General features: G+C 44.6%; 1 protein-coding gene across 2 annotated transcripts in view; it reads right to left on the bottom strand.

The window, feature by feature from the left end:
* Positions 1 to 729: 729 nt before the first annotated feature.
* The window catches only part of LOC107117184 (nuclear receptor coactivator 5-like), a 27534-nt gene continuing 1130 nt past the window's right edge, over positions 730 to 27133 (bottom strand). The window contains exons 2-11 of one of the 2 annotated variants that reach the window (XM_015419256.1): positions 22856 to 22922; positions 16583 to 16615; positions 13451 to 13531; positions 12154 to 12236; positions 11081 to 11207; positions 7405 to 7604; positions 6521 to 6796; positions 5259 to 5471; positions 4915 to 5040; positions 730 to 1042 (exon numbers count right to left, since the gene is read on the bottom strand). In XM_015419256.1, the coding sequence (XP_015274742.1) occupies positions 987 to 1042; positions 4915 to 5040; positions 5259 to 5471; positions 6521 to 6796; positions 7405 to 7604; positions 11081 to 11207; positions 12154 to 12236; positions 13451 to 13531; positions 16583 to 16615; positions 22856 to 22914 (1254 nt within the window). In that variant the 5' untranslated portion in view covers positions 22915 to 22922 and the 3' untranslated portion in view covers positions 730 to 986. Of the gene's footprint in view, positions 1043 to 4914; positions 5041 to 5258; positions 5484 to 6520; positions 6797 to 7404; positions 7605 to 11080; positions 11208 to 12153; positions 12237 to 13450; positions 13532 to 16582; positions 16616 to 22855; positions 22923 to 27133 lie in introns of both variants that reach the window. The other variant, XM_015419254.1, reaches the window with a different exon arrangement.

The following is a 27133-nucleotide window of genomic DNA, read 5'->3' on the forward strand; positions in this document are numbered from 1 at the left end:
CTCTATGGTATACCATAGAGTCTGTCTTCTGAAGCGGCCATTTTCTCCAAGAGAACTCATCTCTACTCTGGAAAGGTCAGGCATCAGCCCAGGCCCCACCTGGAGACTGGCAACCCCATTCTGGAGGCAAGGACCAAGGAAGTGTGACTGGCATTTAGAGTCTTAGCACAATATTATTCTTCATTCGTGACCATCCCGTGTAACTTTACAGTCCATTAAACATCAGGGTGCGTGGAAGGCTGTGAAAAATGAGAAGCCAAAAGGGGAAGTCAAATCGTTTAAAAAAGTTTCAACTTCCCAAATGTCTTTTGAAACTCGAGAGCGTGACGAAACACTGTTAAAAATATTAGTCAGTGGCCAGATATACAGGTAAGAACAACAAAGCAAATGATTAGATGGCCGGCTCTCAGGAATTAAAAGAACTCTCTCCTGAAAGAGAATCCCTTCTCAACAAGGAAGCAGCAACAGTATTCATGACGCTTCTGAGACACTGATGTGCGAGGCAACTGTTCCGTACCCCTTCTGCACTTTCCGACAATTCCCGTCAGCTCCTGAGCCTCCAGAGTGCTTGAAGACTATTACCCCGGAGGCTATCGTGGCATCCCCGAGGAGAGTTAACGCCTTCTTAAGAGAGCTGCCTACATCAAAGAAGAGACCTCTTGCCAGATAAACACAAAAGCGGAGCTCAAGTGACAGACAAACCAGTGACAAGATCTGTAAACAGGCCATTTATTTTGGGATAACATCGATTTAAAACGTTAGTATTGAGCATCTACAATAGCTGACCTTTCCACAAACATCTATTTTCACTCTTCCACTTCAGGAAAAAAAAAAAAGTTCTTAGGAATGTGTACAACAGAAAATGATACGTGCTTAGACTTGCCCGGTGTACTAATAACACACACTGTGTCAAGCTCTGCTGTCTTGGAAGAGGGTCGTCTCCGTCGGGGTTTGCTGTTTATTGCATTATTCCTCTGGACGTCCAGTCAAGCCAGGAACTTTGGCTTGGGTACCCAGTGGTGCTGCGCTGATCTTGCCTGAGCTGTGGAACGAAGGCAAGAGGAAGTGATGCAAAAACATCAGAGTGGCAAAACAAATTATGGGAACATTTTATTTATGGGAAGACAACATATCAACAAACCCAGCACTCTAATAAAATGTTTCAAGCAACTTGGTTCCCGATAGTTCAATACCTCACAGAAAAAGAAATCATTCCGAGAAATGAACATTTCAAGCACCTGCTTTACTTCTAATACAGTTGATGATACCTTTGACAAACTTATAAACGAAAAATCTATTCAGCCATGCACTTTAATTGTTGTACAGTTGATTTATATTTCATATTTGTAATATTCTCATGTGAATGTTGTTAACCTGTTATATTTTGACGTTGTGTAAGTTAAAAAACAGATCTATCATAAATGGTTATATTTATAGGCTGTAGCAGATATTCTGTAATGGTCAGACTGATGCTGTATGGCGAGAATAGATGTTAAGAAAGTAAGCAATTATTCTTATTAATTTATAAGCAAAACGTATTTGACGTATGTAATGTTAATATTAACAAAAACAATAAAAAATTTACTTTAAAAAAAACAATAAAAAATTAAATTAAAAAAAAAGAAAAGGAAGTGATGCAAAAAAGAAGCCGGCTACTGCTGACCTTTCCTACTGAGAGCAAGGAGTTCTGAGGGCAGAAAGGGGCCTTCCTTCACTGCCTGAAACAGGAGCTAGAGTGACAAACCACCTGAACAGCACAGGGCTCTGCAACTCCCTTCCTTGCTGACGTACTTGCCACTCCCGACCCGACTTGGACGGCCCAGGCTAGCCCGATCTCATCAGATCACAGAAGCTAAGCAGAGTCAGCCCTGGTTGGTACTTGGACGGGAGACCACCAAATAAGTCCAGGGGTGCTACACAGGAGCAGGTGATGGCAAACTGCCTTTGCCCATCTGTTGCCTTGAAAACCCTACAGGGTTGCTATAAGCCAGCTGTGACTGGACGGAACTTTCCACCCCCTCATTCAAAAGATCTGGGATGACCCATTCTGAGAACACCCCCTTGTAGTAAAGGCTGGACAAGATATGCAAATGCCATGCTTGAAACAAGGCAGGCAATAGGGTTCAGTCCGGGATCCTTTTCCCCTAGAGCAGTGGTGGCGAACCTATGGCACGGGTGCCAGAGGTGGCACTCAAGAGCCCTCTCTGTGGGCACGCGTCCCATCGCCCCAGCCAGGCCCAGACCATCATTAAAGGGTCGAATTCTCTGCCAAATAATTTTAAGTCAATGAAAGCATTTGGGATTGCTTTCCTTACTTTGTTTGGATCATCTTAACTTAATGTATGAGTTGTTTTTTCTAAAGTAAAACCTCAGTATTCAGGTTAAATTGCCGTGTGGGCACTTTGCGATAAATAAGTGGGTTTTGGGTCGCAGTTTGGGCACTCGGTCTCTAAAAGGTTTGCCATCACTGCCCTAGAGAATCGAGTCACCCTGTCCCGAAAATCTGACCATCGCAGGGGAACGCATGGAAGGGAAGTCGATTTTTCAACGGAAACTAGTAGAGGTTTCATAAAGATTTCACAAGGAAACCAACTGCCTCCTAAGATACATCTCAGACACTTTTGAAGTGCCATCCTAAGTGCAGTTAAAAAGGTAAAGGTTCCCTTGCTCGAAAGCCAGTCGAATCCGACTCTAGGGTTGCGGTGCTCATCTCCGTTTCAAAGCCGAAGAGCCAGCGCTGTCCAAAGACGTTTCCGTGGTCATGTGGCCGGCATGACTAAACACCGAGGCGCACGGAACGCTGTTACTTTCCCACCAAAGTGGTACCTATTTATCTACTTGCAATTTCTTGCTTTCGAACTGCTAGGTTGGCAGGAGCTGGAACTAGAGACAGGAGCTCACTCCGTCATGCGGCACCCGGGTCTCGAACTGCTGAACAACTGACCTTCCACAGCCTGCAGTTCAGCGTCTTAACCACTTGAGCCACCGCAGCTCCTAAGTGCAGTCACACCCTCCTTAAGAATTACACACTGAAGTCAAGGGGGTTAGAAGGGTGCCATTTTGCTTAGGACGTCACCGTGGCCAAATGAATCTGGGAAAGCCAAGGTCGAAATCCCCACTCTGCCATGGAAGCTCACCGGGTGACCTTGGACCACTCACAAAATCTCAGCCTAACCTACCTCACAGGGTTGATGTGAGGATAAAATGGACGAGAGGAGAACAATACAGACCCCTTTTGAGTCCCTGCTGGAGAGAAAGGCAGGGTATAGATGAAGTGAATGTATTCTAAATAGTACTTTGCTTCTTCCCGTCAGAGCATCTTCCTCGAACAAAGGAACCATTCACCCGACTAATCTCCACAACAGCTAGAAGTCAGCGATCCAGTTAGCCAATATTATGCTCAGATTCTACACGGGATGTAAGGGTCTTGAGTTACTTGCTGTGGGACATTTCAGTCCCCTCGCTATTTCAGAATTCAGACACACGGATCTGTCTCCTTCAAATGGTCCTCAGGCCAGAGTGTTACACTTTCGATACTGCTTTAGCAGACAAAGCCAGAACTGTGGCTTCCACCTCACTGAAAAGATTATCTTCCCATCTCACTGCCTTCTGAAAGGCAACACTTATCTGGCTAAAAAGGTTTGAGAACCAGAGTTCTTCCTAACATTCATTTCAACGGACAGGGATTGACTCAGGAGTAAATTTCTCGAAAACGTGTGAAATTAAGAATATTCTGTAACTTCAGTTATCATTTGCAGTAGTTTTCGAGCCACATGAACTGCTTGGGGATTCCGGATTCTAAAGCATTTCCCTTTTCTGAACCAAGTGTGCAAGGGAAGCAAGATGTAATACATGGGGCTGGTCATTATCCTCCACTACAGGGGTGTCTAACATATGGCCCGTGGGTCGGAAGCGGCCCACCCAGGGCTCTTATCCAGCCTACAAGCAACTGGTCATTACCTTTATTGGCAGATGACAGAAGCTGTGAATTATGTCCCCCTATGCTGTCCCAGTGATAATGAGTAATGGGAAGTAAAAGTGGGAAGGTGAGCATCAGGGAGGTACTTTAAGGAAATACTGTAGGACTGTTAATGTTTTAAGCATATTTGTATTTTTGATTTATGGCCAGGGTCCAGCCTACCTGAGGGACCGCCTTTCTCCATATGCTCCCCCACGGGCACTACGGTCAAGGAGTCGTCATCTCCTGGAAATTCCAGGCCCTAGAGATGTTAAATTTGCGGTGACCAGGACCAGGGTGTTTTTGGTGGCGGCTCCTACCTGGTGGAAGGAGCTCCCGGAGGAGATCCAGGCCCTGCGGGACCTTTCTCAGTTCCGCAGGGCCTGCAAGACGGAGCTCTTCCGCCAGGCCTTTGAGTAGGAGCCCTCGCCACCACTATTCCACCACCGCCCCTATGCACTATCGTATTACCCTCATGATTGTCTGGATCCCACTAGAGAGACGAGGCGTCTGGGCATGATTTGGATGACAAGATTTCAAGAAGCTACCATGGAGGTTAAGATCTACCCATCTTGGTTAAACTTGTAAACTTGTATTGTAAACTTGTTACTGTATTTTATTGTAATGTATTGTTTTATATTATGTGTTTTATTGTTATAATCTTGGCACATAGTGCCCCTGTAAGCCGCCCTGAGCCTTCAGGGTAGGGCGGGATATATATCCAAACATACATACATAAGTAAATAAAAATAATATCGTTAATGAGGTTTGCCCGTGTCCTTTATAAAGTTTATACCTCCCGTACCTGGCGTTACATTTTATGGCACACATGACCCAGCCCAACAAAGTGGCATTTATGTCAGATGTCAGATCTGGCCCTTGTAACAAATGAATTTGACACCTCTCCTCTACAAGACGATGCCCCAAGTCAGAACCCTGCCCGGTTTGCTCCTCACCTGGTGTTGGCAGCAGGCCGGGTCTCCCAAGCAGTGGCCGCTTTGCCGGCAGGTGTGATGAAGGACCCAGGACGATTGGTCTCTTAGCAGACTGGGTTAGAAGAGGCGGTGGCTTACCTTTGGGGCCTGTCCAGGGGAAAAAACGAGACAGGAAATCAGCTGGTGTTAAATCGAGGCCTTTAATATCGGGAGTTATTCAGCAACAGCCTTCCCTTTTGAGGATTTAAAGGATTAAATACTAAAACAGCTCATTCCAACATCATGGACATCTCATACTGCTTCACAGCTCGTAAAAAAAAAAATCAACGGAAATCTACGGTTAAAAAACAATCATGTTTACTAACCTGGTGCTGGAAGACGACCCCCCAAAGGCCTGTCACCCAACAAAGCAGGCTTAGCCGCAGGTACCACGGCAGACTGGCCCATCGCTGAATTTCGGCTGGGTGTCGGAAGAAGAGGTGGAGGTTTACTCAGGGTCTGCGGGAGGGCGCTAGTGCTCGGCCTGGCACTCGGTGGGAAGACGGCATCTTCAACGGCGGACGGTAAAGGAACGGGCTCTGCAACAAAGCCTGATTTAGGAGAGCTGAGAGTCAGCGAGCAGCACGGATGCAGCAGAGAACAACCAATGAATGGCAAGGCCGGGTAGCTTTGCAGAGTATTACGGGAGCAGCGTACTTTTTAAAAGCCATGCGGCTCCTTTGGCCAGGCCAAGATTAATTTAAGATCTTGTTAAGGGGATTAAAGTTTGATGGACAGGAGTCGTAAGATTTATTTTAAGAAGCAGACTTTCAGGGGTTATTTTTTTGTTTCCGGTCTGTAAAAATATGATAATCAAGCAGCCGACGTCGGCAACTGCCATCCCGAATGCAAAGATTCTGCTTAATCTAACTTTTATAAAAATATAGACATGTAATGGCTTTTGGTACGTGAAATGTGATTGTTATCAGGGGACAGGCAGGGAAAGGGGAAGCGGTTGCTTTTCAAGACAATTGGATGCACCAAGGATTTTCAACTACTGATCTGTGTGCGGATCAGGGCTTCCCGCTAACCCACTTTGCGGTAGCGGCTCCCCTGAGCCACCAGTGTGGGAATGTTCCGCCGCTTCTTTTTGCAGTGACTCAAACGGCCTGTGTTCCCACAAGTGAGAATTAAACGTATCACGCCAAAAAAATAGACAGATTTTTATTTTCCCACACCCCTGTGTGAATGGGGCCAAAGATTCTACCCACCATCCTCTCTGATGGAGAACAGCTCTAAAAAGGACCGCTGGGTAAAGATGGGCAGCTGGCATGCAGGTGGTGGTTCAGGACACAGAAAAGAGCACGTGTATATAGGCATGTGGCCTGTAGCTCCACTTTAAATACCACATACCCAGGTTAGACCTATGGGAGATATTACCTATGGGAACTACGTGTGTATGAGCATCAGTTGAGCGAAATTTTAGAGAAACGTTTCCATTTAAAATGAGATTTTATGGGTTAGCAGGGCTTTTAATTTGATGCGACAGGCGTTGCAACTTTTATATACAGAACGTGGCTTTGGAATAGTGGGATTGAGGGGGGTGGTCTGGGGGAAGAAGTTGGGGGGTGAGGGGAATCACGAATACCTTCAAGCTTATTTCTCCTGGTCTTCAGGTAGTCACTTATGGAATTCAGTTCTTCCAGGAATAAATGTTTGCCCTCACTTAACAGAAAGAGGAGATGTCTAATCCCTAGCGGCACGTGGTAACTCTCACAGAGCTCCCGTTCTAGGTAGTCATCCGCCAGATCAGCTGCTTTGTGTGAGATCTCTGCGCGTTCTTGTTGTTCGCGGTCCGCAAAAATTTTCTCATACTCTTTAGCTATCAGAGCCAATGCATCCTCCATGGGCATATTACGGTGTACTACGAAGAAGAGAGACACTTTGCTTTTCAAAACGTTATATCAAGACAGAGGAGAGAAAGAAAAAAAAAAGGCCGCGGCTTTTGCACCATTCAACTGTGACGTTAAAAACCAAACTCCTCCTCTAGCATTAACATATTTCACTTTTTAACTGGATGTTATATGTTTGTGATGCAGTACGAATGTATTTAACACTGTGCTTTTGCTTTGAAAAAAATACACAACTCTTTAAGAGATTGGTCTTGTGTGTGGGCTCATTCATTTATAATGTTGATTTCATACTTGGGCACAATTTTATAAATTTGTTCCCAAAGTGAAGAGGAACAGTACTAAGAATTCAGTGTAAAAGTTAGTTCTGGGAATTAGGGGGAAAAACCCCTTTACTGAATGGTACAGTTCTCTCTATGCAAAAATATGTGACTGCATGAAATCTTAAGAAAACACCACGTGTTTATCAGCCGGTGTTGCAGCTGTGAATTTCTCAGGGAATCTTAATCTCCCGTCAGAAATATTATCCCAAATTATGATCAGTTTTAATCTTTGTGACGGTGACAGAAAAGACCTAGGTAACATTTTATGAATGGGGAGGTGGTCTTGAAGCTAAACTTACTTTTGATAGACTGATGAAGCATGATTACGGTGCAAGAGCAGAGTGCTACATTGGATGGTTCAACAAGAACGCAAAATGGGGAACCATCATTTTTAACTTCTTGGAGGGCACGCGTGAGACCTGATTCAGATGTAAGGTATATCATTTCCACCACAAGGCCATGATCCTGCAACCGATGGCCTATGGCTGTTGAGTATTCCCTTGAAGGAAAAAAAGAAGAGGCAGGTTACTTCACAAGTTAAAAGTGTATCGAGAGAGAGGTGTGCAACTGTTCTGAGCGGCTGCTATTCTGTGTGGAATGAGGAGACTTCAGAGTGCCTGGCTAGTTAGGTTAAACGAAGTGGCATCGCTCTGACAAACAAGGTGACTTTGGAGTTCAGCCAATTCCTTCAAAATGGCAGGAGTGATTGGGGTGGGGGTGGGGGGTGTCAGGTTTTCAGAATTGCAAAGCTTTAACTATCTGACAGTTGTGCTGGTGAACAAGAGGTTCACAGAGCAAGCCAGAGTTCCCCCAGCTGGAGGGCATGTGTGAAAAGTACGAAGGGACGTTTTAAATCGAAAACCACCCCTTTCTTGCTTGTGTTTCCAAGTGCAGAAGCCCAGAAGTGTTCATTATACAAAAAAACCCCCAACCCAAATAGTGAAGCCCTTGCTGGCTTCAGAAATCCTTGGAAACGGTATTTTATGGAATGCTGGATTTAGCTAGGTGGGTATTATCTTGCAAGAACACAAGCCATTGTTAACTGGTACACACCAATTCTTATGTTCCTTTCAATGGCAACTTCAAGAGAACTAATGCTATGTATTGGTGAACAACAGTATGACAACTATGAACATCGGGTTTATCTACAGATAGGAAATACTTTAAAGTGTGGATTCTCGTAAAATAACACACAGGTGGTTCTTTTAGGAAGCATGAATATGGAAGCATATAACCAAACACAAGTTTGCCTTCTCTTCTAGCATTTTAACATACATTTTTAAAACAAACAAAAACCAAAAGAGCATGAACAAAGGGGTTTGGGCAGGAAGAATTACATGTCAAGGTAGTGAAGGAAATGGCCACTAGAGATTATGGCACTGCATAATTTTCTGAATTTATATTGGCACTGAAGCATGGATATTCCCCCCCCCCCCCCGCATTATCAACTGGGAACACAGAAGGTCTGCTTCCGGGGACATCCCACCGTCAGCTATGAACATTAACACAATGTGAAAAGCTTCCTGTATGAAGGTACAGTCGCATGGGCAAAAATGTCCAAGTTAGTTCAGTTAGATGACACACAAAAGCAGCAATTTAACCCACAGGACAATAATGTCACTCGTTGTGTTAATGCAATTTACCGGAGGGCTCCCACTTTGCATTTGGGATGCTAAATCCCCATGTCCATGAAGTATCACACTAGAGAGCCATTTTGAAACTGACATTAAGAGTACCAGGTGGTTTCGCAGTCGTGCATTAATCTCACCTGGCTCTGAAAGGATGACAGTTGAGATTGCAACGTTTTATCACCATTTGGACAAGCATTTAATGAGATTGATCATGGGAATGACTGTTCTAGATTAAAAAGTATAGGTGGTCACTCAACCAGGAAGAAAGACGGGCAAAAAAGGGGCCACATCTCAGAAGACTGAAGGAAACCAGGTCTAATGGGTGACACTTCCAGTGTATCTAACTCTAAATGGAAACCCAAGATCAGGGTATTCTGTTAAGTGGATGGAGAAAAGAGCAGAAAAGGCACCCAACTACTTCCCCGTCTTATTAGACAGGAAGTTGCCAAGAGGCAGTTAACATGGAAATAATTTGTCTCAAAATATCTTAAATACTTGTTCTAATAACTGTATTATTTTAGTGGTGTACCATCTGGAGAACAGTCAGTAAAAAGAACACAAAAAATGAGCTTCTGTCACAAAGCATGTCTACCTTTACGTGAATCAACTGTCCAGGTTACGCTGCTGACTTGTTTAGCTAAGGTCTAGAGCAAAAACTGTGGTGCTTTTGTCGGGACTGCAAGCAAACAGGAAGCATGCTTCGGCAGGTACTGAACCTGAGAATCAGTAAGAGCTTTCGGGAGGAAATAACTTGAGGATGCAAATTAAGAAGCTGCGGTTAATGCCAGCACCACAGCCGACTGGAGAGTCAGAGAGAAACAGCCAAGTGAGAAGGGCCTGAGTCACTTTCCCCTAAAAACTTTCATCACTTCACCAAAAGCAGTAGTGCTAAATCCACCTTGAAGTGGCATTTTTTGTACCATAAGATCTTCAAGGAAAAACAAACTTATCTTGATGTTGTTGTTTTGGTGTTTTTTTTTAAAGTTAAATGGGAAGACTCCCAACATGGAGCTTTGTGTATGAGAGACTATAAATATGTATTTCATTTTAGGAAGACTGTAAGGAAATTTAAAAAACTATTTAAGAGGCACGGTGGAGCGGAAATGCTGAAAGTGTAACTAAGATTGAGGTTCCTAGTGTGTTTAGCATATAAACATGGGGTCGAATACCGACTGAATTTTCCAAAGGCAGAATGGAACTCCCACCCCACCGCCTACCTGATTTCTACAAAATACTGCTCCTGGGGGATCAGGGAACGTGAGGAATGTCATGAGCAGAATATACAGCCAGAAGGGGAAGCTGACCGAAATTGCCAGTTTAGTCTGGATACAAACCCAACGGCTAGTCAACGACGGCAAGGCCTTGCTGATAAGACGTGCTCTTATGAACTCCCAGGACACCATCTTTACACAATATTCCTGGTCTTGTAACAACCCAGACCAGAATTTTGGAACATTTAACTGTAGGTCATTATTTCAACACCTTAATTTTTTAAAAAAGATACTTAAAAAAAAAAATCTTAATTAGCAACGCCGTACATCCAAGTCACATGGTTTGGGAAATCAAGGAGAAGTCATCCTATGAGAACGTTCCAAATTTCAACGCTAGATAGCAAAATATTTCATGCAGGGATTTGTAATTAATACGCAACAAGGAGAGGGCCCGTAGGGAACAGCGCACGCTTCGCAGATTCAAGAAAGCAGTCAGGGAGCATGTATAGGGAATAGGAACAGTGTCATACAGAGGTTCCTAATTTGTAAGGTAGTTAGCCAAAGGAAAAAAGTGGAGTTACTGTACCCAGATTTTATAGTGCTCGTTTAAAGAGATTCTTCTTAGTAAAAACCTGTTCATGAGGGTTAGAAATCACACCGAGGGTTGTAAGGGGTGTGAGTTAAGGCCTACCGTGGTCAACAGGCCTGAAGCCCAAACTAAATTTGACAGTGGTCAACCCTAAGCCTTCAGGTGTGTCTCCTCCCCACTCTCATTGAGGCAGGTTCTGAACCCTCTCAACATGCTTACCTGCCCACCTCTACTCCATCCCTCCAGGCACTCTTCCCAGACAGGCCCAGACATCAAAAGTGAAAACTGTGAGAAGGTAAGCTGTAGGTAGGAGAGGGTTCAAGCTTGCCCCCTGAAAATCGTCCCTCCTACCACATGTTTTGCACATGAGAGTGGGTCTGCTGCTGTCACACATAATTTGGGCCTCGGACAGCCACCACTGGTTTGCGCCGCTTTAGAAAATACTTTAGTACAGAAACTCAACAACCCTGCAAGCATCTGTGGCTCAAGGCAAAAATTAAACATCTGTGTTAGCTCCGGTAGAATCTTTTAGAAATAGACCTACGCTTGATCCTTGCTGATGGAGACAATGACACAGTCTGAAGGTCTGTCTTTATCGAACTCCTTTTCTAGCTGTTGGTAGAACTGCAAGTACAGCTTATCCCGGTGAATATCCTTAGAGAAATCGTCATCTGGAAAGAAACCCAAACACACTGAAGTCATGTCGCTAGCAAAGCGGTGATGACACTTAAATGCATAAGCAAACAGGAGCTTGACGGCACCTTTAAAGGGTTCCCAACACTGCTTTGCCAAATGCTGGGAGAGTTGGGTGGTGGTGCCTGAGGAAGGGTGTGACGTCACTTCCGGGTGACACTCTAGGCTGTCTCATGTAGTCTCTATGGTCTTTACCACAAAAACTAGGAGAAATTCCTAGAGCAGTGATGGCAAACCTTTTAGAGACCGAGTGCCCAAACTGCAACCCAAAACCCACTTATTTATCGCAAAGTGCCAACCCGGCAATTTAACCTGAATACTGAGGTTTTACTTTAGAAAAAACAACTCATACATTCACTTAAGAGGATCCAAACAAAGTAAGGAAAGCAATCCCAAATGCTTTCATTTACTTAAAATTATTTGGCAGAGAATTCGACACTTTAATGATGGTCTGGGCCTGGCTGGGGCGATGGCACGCGTGCCCACAGAGAGGGCTCTGAGTGCCACCTCCGGCACCTGTGCCATAGGTTCGCCACCACTGTCCTAGAGTATCATTATATGGAGGCCATTTTTCTCTTGCTCCTTAGTTCCTCAGGAGACAGAAATTGGGGCAGGCGGATGATGATCTCCCCCCTCCTCAGCCAAGTGCAGGGTAAATGGGAAGCCTACACCTTTAAGACTAACAAAATTCTATTCCAGTTATGCCTACGTGCATAGCTTTGCATATAAGGGGAAAGCTCACTAGAAGCAACCCGAAATGTTTAGTAACTCCCAAATGTCTGACCGGGACCCGTCAGCTCATTTTAAGAGATTGGCCATTGAAAAGCAACGTCTAGGAGAAGGAGAAGAAAGAGAAAGCGAATACCCCTTGGTAAAAGAGTTGGGAATAGTTTCATGAGCAGTAAAATAATAATAATTTCTTACCTTTTTGGGAGTACTGATATCTCTCGTACTTATCTTCATTCCCTGTTGATGGGTGATACTGCTGCCCGAAAAGTTCTTCAAAGCTAAGCATGTACAACAGAAGGGAATCAGGCAGATACAGTTTCCTGCAGCTTAAACAAGACGCCTACCATATTTGCTTACAGGAGTGCTCTGGGGGAGGACCTCAAACGGCTGCATAGTCATTACTTTTGAGCTACCCCATCATAAAGATAGCTTTATCTCAGCCTTATCCAAGGAGGTCAGGACAGGACAAACAGTACCTACTCCAAACAACGATCCTGAGGCAGGTCAGACTAAGGAAGAGTGACTGGCCCAAAGACTGCCCAAAAACTGGCCCCAAAACTCAATGAAGTTCACAGCCAAGAGGGGCATTTGAACCTATGTTCCTTTCTTCCACTTCAACATTAACCACTGTAGCACTGGCTGCCTTAGTCACTGACCCTACTGATTATTTAGGGTTAATGTAAGGATCCTTAGGTCACACCGAGGGTTGTAAGGGGTTCCCTTGCTCGAAAGCCAGTCGAGTCCGACTCTACGGTTGCGGTGCTCATCTGTTTCAAAGCCGAAGAGCCAGCGCTGTCCGAAAATGTTTCCGTGGTCATGTGGCCGGCATGACTAAACACCAAGGCGCACGGAACGCTGTTACCTTCCCACTGAAGTGGTACCTATTTATCTCCTTGCAATTTCTTGCTTTCGAACTGCTAGGTTGGCAGGAGCTGGAACTAGAGATGGGAGCTCACTCCGTCATGCGGCACCCGGGTCTCGAACTGCTGAACTACGGACCTTCCACAGCCTGCAGTTCAGCATCTTAACCACTTGAGCCACCGCAGCTCCATATCCTTAGGATCCTTAGGAATGTGGTAAATTTTACAGGCAACAAAAAGGAAGGGGGGGGATTAATTGAAGTGATGCTATAATACTGATGAAGTCTTCCAGTGTTACGCTGGAAGCAGAGCGCACCGATGTCACGAAGAACAGCTCATCAGTGAATCTATACAATTAGCAAGACGAAAGCCACATAGGACCATACACTGCTAGGTGTTGGTTGTTGCACATGGGGTTAATTCTCCAAACTTTCCAAAAGTGTCAAACAAACCTTTAGATGCGAGAGTTGGATGGATTTCTGTTTGGAGGAGCAGAGGCGAAGGCAAGAAAGCCCGGTGTAACCAGTCGTGTTCAAAAGAGTAACTTACACTTACCTGCCCCTAAGTCTTGGGAGAGGGAACAAGTTGTAATTTTAAAAAAGTACTGAGAGGGGAAAAAAAAAAATTCTAACCTGTTAGTATCTTCATAGTCCTTTGAATACCCATCCGGAGGAGGGTAAGTGCTCTTCTGAACTGTTTTGTAGGGATTTATGCTAAAGGAAGGGGGGGAAAAATACAAGGACTGTCAGAAGACCCTTTCGTTTAACTAGAGCAGAACTCTTCCGTTTGATGAGATAAAGGATATTCTCCCCAGGGAGTTCTGACTTCCTGTTTCAGGGAGTTCAGACTAGGGCTTGGAACACTTAACTTTCCTCTGGCAAACCACTGATAAGAGGACTTCGGGACCTGTCTTCTCGGCTCCACTCAGTATTAGCGGAGCTTCCCAACCCAAAAAGAGACCGCGTTTCTCCACACCTCACACCGATTGCAGAAAATTCTCTGAGAGCACTGAGACGTAGGAGGGGTGCGGCAGAGGGAAGGACACCTAACACCATCAACCCAAAACCAAACACATCAGACACTGCCCTCTTCCCGGATCATGGCTCTTTAAGGAACATCCGTCTGATGTTTTGCGTGGTAAGCAGCCGAGAGAGACCTGGGAGACAAATAAGTCTCATCCTTTCATTAGTCAGGTGCGGCAGTAAATGCTTGGCCAGTGGGAAGCAATGCTCCCTCTAAGCTGTGGAATCTTGTGAGCAAAAATTCTACTTTGTGAGCTACTGGCATTAAAGTTGTGAGCGAGCCATTTGGCTACTGCATAAATTAGTGTGCTCTGGAGCCCTCCTTCCTGAGCGAAGGCAAAAATGTATGAGCTGGAGGCTAAAAAACTGTGAGCTAGCTCACACTAACTCAGCTTAGAGGAAAGACTGGTGGGAAGTTATTGCCACATCCCATCCCTGAGGGAAGCTCTCAAGGACAGTGGTCTCCAATCTTCTTGGTAGGGTGACCCACAAGTCAAAATTCACTTTGGTATCGGGACCCGCTTGGGGGAAAACAAAAAAAGAGCATTCGCAAATTATTAAAACTGCACCACCCTGGCACTGTGGCCTGGTTCATCCACAAATGTGGGACTAAATGGCCATAAAGGGAGGGGGGGGGGAAACCCTTTGTAGTTTAAACCACAGCACACGCAAAATGCCTACATGGCACGGTGACGGCACCTTTATGGCACCAACGCTGCCTTGACCCAATTGGAAAGGCGAGGTGTAACTGTTTTAATTAAGTCCTAAAAAGATATTCATCAAATCCGTCAGTGCCTCACGTCACGTGCCAGCTATTGTTTCTCCTTCTATTTGCCAGTCACAGAGAGGCACGCTTGGATGTATGTTCCTACTCTTTGCAAGTTAGGATGACACAGACAGGTTACGGGGAGGAAACTGAGCTGTTTTGAGACAATTAGCATACAAATACAAGAGTTAACAAACAGATGTGGGAATGAGGTTTCAGCCCAGTGGCCCCCACAAGACAAATAAAGTTCAATTCTGGGTACAAGCGAGAACAGGGAGACTTAGTATGCAGACTGCTTCAGATGCATTGAAACAGATTTCCTCAAATATTACATATAGGTAGGAGGGGTTAGTTGCCAAGAAGAGCTAATTAGAGTCAAGATGCCTAAGTAAATGAGCAATAAATACAGCTAAGACTGGAATAACACATTAGGTATGACGTGTAAACAGCAATAAGTTGGTATACAGATAATAAAGGAGTTGACAATAGATGTGGGAACTCGGTTTGAGCCCAGTGGTATTTGTATGCTAATTTACTGCCATTCACAGTTCTTTCTTACATCCAGTCTCAGCTATAATCACCCAGTACTTATGCATCTTGACTCTAAATGGCCCTTTCCCACCCCACCCCTATCAGTAATGGCTGAGGAGGTTCTGTTCCACTGCATCTGAGGAAGTGCCCTTGCACGTGGACGCTGATAACGTGAATAAAATTATGTCGGTCTTAAAGGCGCCCCTGGACTCAGACTTTGTTCGGCTGCTTCAGACCAAGGCGGCTACCCCACCTGGATCCATTATTCAGGAAAGTGAATTTATCTCCCAAGGGCCTTCTCTAATGTAGGTGCTCTCTTTATCCTTAATTTCAAATGCTAAAAAAGGGTCTGAACACCTGGATCATGGCCGTATTAAATGCCATACAGCCCTCGTTTAAAAGCTGGAGAAGCACAGTGACCAAACGACTCTCAGCGTGAAAACAAAGTTTCTGAACTGCTTTATTAACACTTGTGAACCCAGATGCCAATTAAAGCAAAGCTGGCAAGGTTCCAGGAAGGACCAGGGGTCATTTCCTGCGGGAGCGCACAGGAGCGGAACTCCGGCAGTAAGGAGCCCAGTGGGCCGCACATGCAAGAAGCCCCGCCCCCTGCAGCCCTCAGTTGGGCCACGAGGAGCAAGAAGCAGGCAAGGTAGTTTGCGAGCCCCCCCCCCCCGGCTGGCCTTCAGGTACAAGCTCTCCCTCCTCTGCGAGGGCAGATCTGCATGTCCCCCCCCCCATAGCTAGCAATCCAAAACAGTCCAGTGGAGCCTGAGTGGTGGGTGCTGCCTTCTGACACACTTCCAGTGATGTCAGGGGTGTGTGGCATATGCAAATAAGTTACACTGATGAGCTCCTGCACCTCTTTTTCTCCGAAATGAACCCTGGGAAGGACTATGCTGCTCCTTCCTTAAAAAGGGCAAATCATGGCCAAAGCTGTCTGCTATGACTGGTAGTTGCACTGCAGGGCCTTGAGTGGACTTTTCCACATCACCTTTTAACTGGAAAAGGGAGGGATTAAACCTGGGAATCTTTTGTATGCAAAGCCGATGGTCCGATCCACAGTCCTACCACCAGACAGAGAACACAGTTTACATTAACATAAAACCTCTTTTGAGGCATGGGTTTTGTCAACAGTCCACTGTGAACTCTTCACACATACAGACTCATTCATAACTCACTCACGCTATTGCTGGGTGGCAAGGGATGCAGCACGGGAGAGAGCGCTTTTGAAATGAAAGGTTATAGGTTATCCTTCAAAATTACATTGAAAATAAAAAGTTTACAGGAGAACAGCTGCTTTGGGCAACCCTTTTCCAGAAAAACGGGTTAAATAATTTTTTGTCTGTTAAAGGGATACAGAAGGGCACAATTACATACAAGGCTGCATGAAGACGCTTCAAAGGAATTTAATAATGGAAACCCATCTATTGTGATTTACTTACTCCAGAAGTCGTGGGATCCATCCGGGTCTTTGCCTGGATCCAAAATGAAAAGAGGAATAGTTAACCTGTGCAGAAGGATTATCCTGCAAGCAGCAGCCAGTACATCAATATTACAGTAAAAATGCTGCAGATTGGCTTCTTACAGATTTAAGCAATGCTGTATTAGGGCATAATGAACTGGAAAGATAAAACAGGACGATAACTCTCTGCATACAGAGTGACTGCAGAACAGAATCCGGTTACTGATGGAAAGACTCTTATTAGACACACAAGTATGTACAAATATATCCATTAATCATGTAAGTTTTGAGCCCTCATGAGGGCTCATTTTACCATATGTGGTGGACTTGTGAAAAAGCTGCAGACTTTTGGACAAAAGTCCACAATGAAATGCAAAAAATATTGAAATGCTCTTTTAAAAAAGCACCCGAAATTCTGCTTTTGGGTCTTAAAATAGAAGAAGTGAACACGACTAAAAAGACTTTACTTTGGTACTTAATAACAACAGCGAGAATGTTGTATGCACAATTCTGGAAAACAGAGAAAGTACCAGAGATTGAAGATTGGATACAAAAAGTTCTGTTCATGGCTGAAATGGACAAAATCACAAAAAAGTTGAACGGCAAAGAAGACAACGTATTTTTTGAAGAATGGAATGACTTTAAAATTTATCTGGAAAAGAACTGGGATGTGAAACAAAATTTAATATGTTTAGATCAATATTAGGCTAGATGATGTTATCTTAAAACTGTAACGATAAGAAAAATGATATAATCGATGATACATAATAATGTGGAGGGTAAGGGGGAAGCATTGCGGGAAGCCACAGGAGGGAGGGGAAGAAATGGATATAGGTGAATAATGGAAAATTGGAAATGGTTAACTGTAAAACGCTTATGGAAAATAATAAAAATTTGTTTACCAAAAAAAAATAAATCATGTAAGTTTTAAATTATTAGCCGTCTTGGCTACCCTTGTAAGGGCAGAAAGGCGGGATATGAATCCTGTAAATAATAATAAGACTGGTAAACCGAACAAAGTTTGAGTCCAGTGGCACCTTTAAGACCAACAAAGTTTAATTCTGGGTATAAGCTTTTGTCCGCAAGCTATACCCAGAATTAAATTCTGCTGTTGCTTCTGACCAAGACAGTTACCCGCCTGCACACTGGTAAATGCTTGTGCCTATGGCAGGCTGCTCAGAAACACCAAGCATGTATGACATATCTCTACACGTAAGGTAAAGGTTTCCCTTACTTGAAAGCCAGTCGAATCCGACTCTAGGGTGCGGTGCTCATCTCCGTTTCCAACCCGAAGAGCCAGCGCTGTCCGAAGACATTTCTGTGGTCACGTGGCCGGCATGTAGACGCCAAGGCACACGGAATGCGTTACCTTCCCACCGAAGTGGTACCTATTTATCTACTTGCAATTTCTTGCTTTCGAACTGCTAGGTTGGCAGGAGTTGGGACCAGAGACGGGAGCTCACTCCGTCGTGTGGCACTCGGGTCTTGCACTGCTGAACTACTGATCTTCCAGTCTGCAGTTCAGCATCTTAACCACTGAGCCACCGCAGCGCCTATCTCTACACATATCAATGTATTAAATATATAAAGGGACTCCCCCCCCCCCAGAGTTACCACCAGTACAGTGAGTCTATGAAAGTCCTCTGTGTACTTAACAAAAGCATTTAAATTAACCTGGCTAAGGCATGCTAAATGCGAATCACTTTAAATAAGAAAATCTCTGAACAATTTTTTTAAATAATGGGACTTTTTATTACAGAGAAAAGGCCTAACTCCTTAGATACATGAGATTTCGAAAGCTCATTGAGAAATGAAGCAACTTCAGAACTGCTTCTTGCAACAGCTTGTGGAAATGATAATGCCAAACAATCCTATTCTCCCAAAAAGAGAAACAGATGTTCTCAACAAATGGAACACAAACGATGGAACGGCTGCAACAACCCCGAAACACTAGACTTTCAAGAGCATAAACCAACAACAACACTCTAAGGTTACGCCACATAAAGAAAGAGAATAAGCCGGGGTGGAAGAGATGATAAAGGAAGGTGTGGGATGCTAAAATCATGTAAATGAATTGTTTGATGTAGTCACACCAAGTAGAATCTAATTATTTTTTTAGACACCAAAGTCAAGGGGCAGGGGGGGAAATCGGTGGGATTGTTTCCTATTAACTTTTTTTCTTCCTGATGAAGTTCTCTACTAAGCGGTCCAATTACTCGACACATATTTTGCTTGAACTGCTAGGTCTGATGAACGTGCAGGTGTGCGTGGAGAAGCTTGTCGCAAAGGAGGCTGCCAGATGTGCAGTCTGGGAAAGATCAGCCAAATACCGGAGGCAGCATAAGGATGACAGGTGCTTGGTCCTGCTTCATTTGCTGGCGGTATCCTCGAGAACAAACGAGGTCTAATTCAGTTCTGCTAATCAAGAGGCTACCGATGAAGCGGCATGTCAAAACACCTCAGAAGAATCCTAAAACAAAGACCCTCCTAAACACACAAAATGGGCATGCCTAGTATTGCGATCCGGGAACCAAAGACAGGTCTATGTTCAGTGGGATGGGGTGTCCGGCACATAGCAATCAACTCCAACCACTTGGTGTTAAATAGAGTTCCACCTCAAGTCGTCCTCACAATATCAAAGCAAACTAAACCAACTGGAAAACAAGATGCAATCTCCCTTCGGAATAAACAACGCTGCCAACAAATATGCCTCAATGAAGACAGACGCTTGCCAAATGCCTGTGCTAGACAGCGGCAGGGAGCCTCTCTTCCTGATAAGGAATCTGGTTAAGGACTCTAATTATGAAGATCTATCTTTGCAATCTATCAGGGTACCACACAACACGACAGTTGCTAGCAGCCAACTGAGAAAGCTATTCTCGGCTTCTGAAAATGGATCACGATCCTTTCTTTTCCTTGGTAAATCCAGCAGTTTAAGGTCTTTTCCTGCTCACCAAGAACTAGTTTCTATGTGCCTCTGATGTTTCTCATCAAGGGGCAGTGGGAGGAGACAGGGTGCCTCATTTTTTATTACTAAAGGTAAAGGTTAAGGTCTCCCTTGCTCGAAAGCCAGTCGAGTCCGACTCTAGGGTTGCGGTGCTCATCTCCGTTTCAAAGCTGAAGAGACAGCGCTGTCCGAAGACGTTTCCGTGGTCATGTGGCCGGCATGACGAAACACCAAGGCGCACGGAACGCTGTTCCCTTCCCACCGAAGTGGTACCTATTTATCTACTTGCAATGTCTTGCTTTCGAACTGCTAGGTTGGCAGGAGCTGGAGCCAGAGACGGGAGCTCACTCCGTCATGCGGCAACCCGGGTCTTGAACTGCTAAACGACTGACCTTCCACAGCCTGCAGTTCAGCGTCTTAACCACTTGAGCCACCGCAGCTCCTTTTTTATTACTACTACTTACAAAATTGGTATCCCACCTTTCAGACCTCACAACGGCCACCAAGGTGTCTAATAATTTAAAACATGCATGAGAAAAATCACATCTCTAAACCATTAAAATAAAAAAAAACCCTCGCAAACACACATCATTAAAACAATTAAAAAGGAGAGTTAAGCAGAGTTAAAATACGTATTAACATTGGTTAGGGAGGAGAGATCATTGAAGGGAAACGCCAAATGGCCCAGGAGCACGAGGCGTTGGGCTCCAAAAAGGCTGGTAAGACGGAAGTGTCTCCATACAGGACTGTGTTAACACCAAACGATGAGAAAGGACATTCTTTACCAGAGAATCATTACCTGTCCCATTGCTTGGTAATGTCAAGCCTTGGGGAGAATGTGCATCCCCTTAAAGGACACTGAATTAGAAGGCAAGTGAGGCCAAAAAGATAGGACTCTCTTGTTACAGAGGAGTATGTCCACACGTATACACGCTGACTCTATTTTTTAGTAGGTCTGCTGCTATTACTACCTCGCCATCGCCTTACAAGCTGATAACTAGCACTTTAAGTCTTGTTTTTATGGTTATATTTATAATTGTTGTTTTATTTGTCTAATTTTATGTAAGCTGCCCTGAGCCTGCCCTGGCGGGGAGGGTGGGGTATAAATCAATTAAAAAATAAACAGATAAAGATTCGAGTCCATTAACACCTTGAAGCCCAGAAAGATTTCCAGTGTGTCAGTCAAAGCTCCCTTCATCAGCCTATACCCAGGAAATCTTGCTGGTCTTTAAGAAGAGACTGGATTTATAACCTGCCCTTCACTACCTGAAGGAGTCTCAGAGTGGCTTACAAACTCCTTTCCCTTCCCCTCCCCACAACAGACACCCTTGTAGGTGGGGCTGAGAGAGCTCTTTCGAGAACTGCTCCTGAGAGAACAGCTCCAAAAGAACTTGACTGACCCAAGGTCACCCCAGCAGCTGCATGTGGAGGAGTGGGGAATCAAACCCGCTCCTAACCACTACACCAAACTGCTAATGGATTTCAATCTTGCTCTTCTGCTGCAGGCCAACACAGGTACCCATCTGCAGCTAAGCCAAATGAAATGAATGGGATTAGGCCAGAGAAACTTTGCACAGGATTACATTCTAAGTGTTGTTGCTGGTGACTAAGCACTTCATAATTATGGTTTAAAAACTCTCTGAGCAACATCCGTGTGTGGGGCACTGGTCACCTGCAGCAACTGGTCATGCAGTGAAATCGGATATTGCTGTGTTCTCCCCCCACCCCCATTTTCAGGCTATTTCACAGAAACAACAACGCTTTACTATGCAGCTGCTAGCTACAAAACTTTGTAAGCGCTGGAAGCCCATCTCAGTGAGTGGAGTCTGAAAACGCATTGTTTGCCATTGCTGAGAATTACTGATACCCCAAAGAAACAATTTACCCTGCCCTAGCATAAACGAAGCCTCCTGCATGTCAAGAACAACTATTTTCTACGCTCCCTAACAATCAGTCTAAAATTACGTTATACAGACCTTTTGGTTGAGCCAGGACAGAAATGCTTGTGTACTAAAAGCTGTCAGCACTTCCCACTCTGAACTCAACTGTGCTCCCCCCATCACTTACTTTAGTAATCTATATCATGTACTGCTCGGTGAGTGCAGGCTCGGTAGGCGGCTTGTAAAACACAAAACAGCCAATACACTCAAAACATAAATGGCCACTACAAATCATCATCATCATCCTCAGGGATGGGCACAAACCAGGTCACGAACGAGAGTTCGTGATGAATTGTGGCTGGTTTGTGGCTTGCGACGCGATGTTCGTGAACTGAAGAGCCGCCATGAACTTCCACAAATCTTAAGGCAATTTGTGGCACTTTGTGAAGAACAGAAAGCAGGGGTTTAAATGGCTCCAAGCCACTTAAACCCCTGCTTTCCGCTCCCCCTGCTGAGCTATTTTTCGCTGAGAGCAGAAAGGAAAGGAGCCATTTAACTGCCTGTTTTCTGCTCAACACCACTTTTGCCGGGGAGCAGAAAGCAGGAGGTTAAATGGCTCAGAGCCATTCAAACCTATACTTTCTGCTCCCCATAAAAAGTGGCAGGGAGCAGAAAGCAGGGGTCACAAACTGATAGAAGCCAACCTCTCGGTTTGTGTTGATTTGTGGTTTGGCCACAAACTGAACTGCAAAAATGCAGTTCGTGCCCATCCTTAACAATAATACAATCTTCCAAATTATTGGGGAAATAGCCCTCTCAAAAATGGCACAGTAAATAATTTGGGGCCAAACCCTGAATAAAGCTGGTGTCAGGTGAACAAATGAGAAAGGGGCATTCCACAATCATTATGTGTACTTACAGGGATCATTATATTTTATGAACACTCCAACTTAATCTGTTGTGTTACTATCATTTCAACTACGACCAAGCTTTTATAATAATGAGAACTCTTTGTTTAAACAAATGAGAACTTAATGACAGTGACAAGAAGCAGGGCAGAAGAGCAGGATCGGAAGTACATTAAAACCAGTCCGCAACTTGTAAAAGGTTTATATTTTAAAAGGTTTATACAGGCACTGACATTTATATGCAGGCTCCATGATGTCAATGGATTTATAATCCATGCAGTTAAATACAGATTTCAATCTCTTCAGGATGAACACCACCTGCATACATTGCATTACTTTTCAAATGAAGTGACCCGTTAAATGGGGAATAAAGAATTAGAAGTATCTCACTAACTTTTTAAAGCAGAACTACACAGAAATCAAACTGAAGCTTTCTTCTGAGATTATGAAAATCCTAACTAAAACCAAACCAAACATTTTCCGTGGAAAAGAAATGTGAATAATACAATTGTGTTTACCTCTTTTCTGCAATGGGTGTCGGTGCTTGATCTGTGGTTACCTTGACCCATGAAGCCATTTTAAACTCTAAAAGAACAAAAACAAATCCCAATTTTTAATTATTTTTTTTAAAAAAATGTATACCCCCCCCACACCCTTTTCCCACACGGGAACTGGGGCGGTTTACAAAATTTAAAAATACAACCTTTAAAAATACAACAAATACAAATAAAGACAATAAACAGAACAATAAAACACATTAAAATAATCAACAAAATAAAAAAAAAATGCTTGGAGGATTATTTTCCTTGAAACAGAAGCAAGCCTTGACCTGGATAGCCATCAGATCTCGGAAGCTAAGCAGGGTCGACTCTGGCAAGTCCTTGGATGGGAGACCTCCTTGGAATATCAAGTCGGGAGGACAGAGACAAGCTTTATTCAGCCACCTCTCTGGATATCCTCCAGGCCCCAGTAAGGGTCAGTCACCAGAGGTCAATGTGACTCCCAAGTGCGGACACATGCGCACACAAACAGAAAATACCACAAAAACCAAAAGAAAAGAAACAAAAGAGACAAAATCCATTTCATGGGATTATCTGCACAGTGAAGGCAAGGTTAACCACCTGTCACCCTGCTAGGATGGAGAGTCTGGTAGTGCTTACAGGAGAAAACTCCGTATATTGTTTTCGCCTGGCTGGGAATGCCAGGATTCCAGGGGAGCAGTCCTCAGAGACGGGGCAGGGGAAGAGGGGCCACATCTCAGCTTAGCTGGCAAAACACAACCCAAGAACACGGCGAAAAGATGGACACGAAGATCTGATAACTAAGATTATACTATTGTTGTTGTTCAGTCGCACAGTCTAGTCCGACTCTTCGCAACCCCACGGACCACATCACGCCAGGCCCTCCGGTCTTCCATCATCCTCTGGAGTTTGCTTAATTTCATGTTCGTTGCATCGATGACACTGTCTAACCATCTCATCCTTTGCCGTCCCCGTCTTCTTTGACCTTCAATCTTTCCCAGCATCAGGGTCTTCTTCTCCAGTGAGTGCTCCCTTCTCATTTGGTGGCCAAAGTATTTGAGCTTCAGTTTTATTATCTGGCCTTCCAGGGAACAGTCAGGGTTGATTTCTTTTAGGATTGACGGATTTGATCTCCTTGCAGTCCAAGGGACTCTCAAGAGTCTTCTCCAGCACCATAATTCGAAAGCATCTATTCTTCGGCGCTTGGCCTTCCTTATGGTCCAACTCTCGCAGCCATACATGACTACTGGGAATACCATTGCTTTGACCGTATGGACTTTTGTTGGCAGGGTGATGTCTCTACTTTGTCTAGGCTTGCAATAGCTTTCCTCCCAAGGAGCAGGTGTCTTTTAATTTCACGGCTGCAGTCTTCTCAAATCTCCTTAAGTCTTCTTAATGCACTATCACAGAGGGCTAACTCTTAGAACTAGGGAGGGAAGGGTGTCTTTATAAATCTTTCCCCTGTTGCTCTGCAGTTATATCTACTTCCTCAAATATATTCCCCCTCCCCTTTGCAAGGAATGACTTTAAATTAATTTTCTTTTTTATAAAGGTGATGTTGTCGAGGTCACTGCACCCACACAAACATCCTGATTGGCCCGTGCATACCAATGTGTGAGGAAAGTGGCCAGGAAAACACCTGGAACTGCGGCTTTTAAAGAGACAGAGGGAGATGGTCTCCCATGTCAGAACCGAATCCTCCTTTAGAGCAGATTTTTTTTGCTAATGTTCATATTCCTCTATAGTTATGTTGCTTGCCTCACTTATCCAGCAGTGAAGTATTTTCCTCTCTGCTTTTTTCGGGGGGGGGGGCGGGGGGGGGGCGTCAAGTAGTCAAAACTGACTTATGGTGACCCTGTGGGGTTTCAAATAAGAGACATCCAGAGGTAGTTTGCCATTGGCTGGCCTCCCTTGGTGGTCTCTCTTCCAAATACTGACCAGGGCTGACCCTGCTTAGCTTCCAAGATCTGACGAGATTGGCCTAGGCTGGGCTATCCAGGTCAGGGCCCACTGTGATTTACTGAAACGTTAAACCCCCACCTTTCCACCTAATTTGGGTCTTACGAACAGTTAAAAATCCAGAAGGAACATACAACCAACAGGGACTGACAGCCTGTGGTTTCCATCCCAACAGGGTAGAAAAATCAGTCTCTCTGGGGAACTTTAGGCCAGAAAGCACGACGTGTAATTACAAGCTGCTGGTTTTCAACAGAAAAACAGGCAGCATGGGGGGGGGGGAGGGGGGGGGGGGGTAACACGCAAGACAGTTCAACCAGGCTCACACGTACTGGAAAATGAGATAAACCACTCTAAAAATGGCATTGCGGACCGTATTGCTTCAGACTCCAGGTGGAGAAAGCCAGCACTGCCAGCTAAGAGAGGCAAATGAACCTGTCTTTCCCATGCACTAGCTTTCTAGTTGCATGGAGAACAGCTATAACTGAGCTCAGTAGCACATCAGAAACCAACAAGATTTTGAGACTCATTCCCTTCATCAGCTTTGGCTCCCACGGCGGGGAGGGCGGGATATACATTTAATAAATAATAATAATAAAAAACTCATACCCCCAAAATCTTGTTGGTCTCTAAGATGCTGCCAGACTCAGATATAGCTGTTCCACTACAGACCAACACGGCTACCCCCTGCAACTAGTTGCACGGAGTTCTTTTTATGCAACAAAAATTTCTAAGTGCCCACGTTCTGAAGCGGTGCGGCACATTTTCGTAATTCATTCTGCCGTCTGTGTGAACCAAAGAGGGAAAGGTTTGAGGAAGTTCTGATGCTAATAATAAACAAACACTGTCATGCAGGCTCCTCTTCTCCGACCAGCGAGACGTTCTGAAAGTGGCAATTTACATGGGTGGGTTCCCTCTGAAGGAGAGAGTACAGCAGACTGAAAGTGTTTTCGTAATAATTTGCTTAATTTACAAATAAACAGGAAAAGAACAGCGAGACAGACAACAGAGAGTGACATCCTGCACCTCTAAAGTACTTTACACAAACTGCTCCCAGCGCATGGCTACAGCCTTCTTTTATGCACTTACGGACTCGTGTCTACTCGGGATCTTAAGCCCGTGTCTATATGCCTCAAACCAAGCACTTTGTCTTCCAGAAGTGGAAAGAGGCAAATGACATTCATTTTATACACTTGCATTTAAATGGACAGCAAAAAAGAAAAGTGAAAGGGTAGAGCAGATTAAAAACTAAACAGCAGAGTATCTTGTATATCCAAAGGAGGCCAGTTAGTGTGCAGTCAGGCACTATGGAAAGCGGCTCTAAATAGGGTGGGGTGTTGCTATTTAAGGGTGACAAAAGGGAGAATATAAAATATATTTTGCCTGTCCAAGGGGGTGTGGGGGTGGGAGGGACTCTCAAAGTCTGAGATTCCTTGGAGATTGGGGCAGAAACAGTTCTTGGGGAAGCCAGAGTCTTCTCTCGGTTCCCAAGATGCCCAGATCCAAACTACTGAGAGGACTGCTGGATGCGGGGAATCTAATTAAGTTAAAATGAAAAGACAAAAGGACTCGCCTGGGCAATAATTGGATTGACACTGATAATGTCCCTCTTCGCTGGGCAACTCCGCAAACTTGCTTTCACTTTGGGTGAAGCTGATTCCTTTAAAACTTTAGAAGGGGAGCGCAGATTCAGGGGCATGGGCCAGGTGGAGTTAAATTAATTACCAGGCATTCAACATGGGTCTTCAACAATCATGCACCGAAGCTCTCCAGGGCTTTGTTGTGCGTATAGGTGGTGGGAAGTGTCATCAAGGTGTGGTAGGTGACCCCCACATAGTTTTCAAGGCAAGAGAAAAAGGTGGTTTGCCATTGCCTGCCTCTGCGGACTTTCTTGGTGGACTCCCATCCAACTAGTAACCAGGGCCAACCCTGCTGAGTTCCAAGAGCTGACAAGAACAAGCCACCTAGGTCAGGGCATTGTTTCTCCTGTATGTTATGGATAATCTTAAAACATTTTAACAGAGCATGCACTCCAAAATGATCTAGTGGCTATTTCGCCTTGTCCAGTATGTCGGAGGGCGGGTTGTCTTCTGGATAACAACTCCCATTGGGGGGACCCCCTGTAGACATCAGCTACTTCAGCAATGCCTGTCCGTTTCTCTCTATTTCTGCCAGGATATGAACTGACCTTCCGTTCCATACAGAAACACAAATGTATCTTCCACAAACAAATACAATTCATGCACCCGATGAAGCGTGCTGAGGTCCATGAAAGCTTGCCCCGGAACACGTTTTGGCGGGCTTTAAGGGTGCCCGTGG

This window comes from Gekko japonicus, unplaced genomic scaffold, assembly GCF_001447785.1.
Source record: "Gekko japonicus isolate JY-2015 unplaced genomic scaffold, Gekko_japonicus_V1.1 scaffold111, whole genome shotgun sequence".
NCBI classification, from domain to species: Eukaryota; Metazoa; Chordata; class Lepidosauria; order Squamata; family Gekkonidae; genus Gekko; species Gekko japonicus.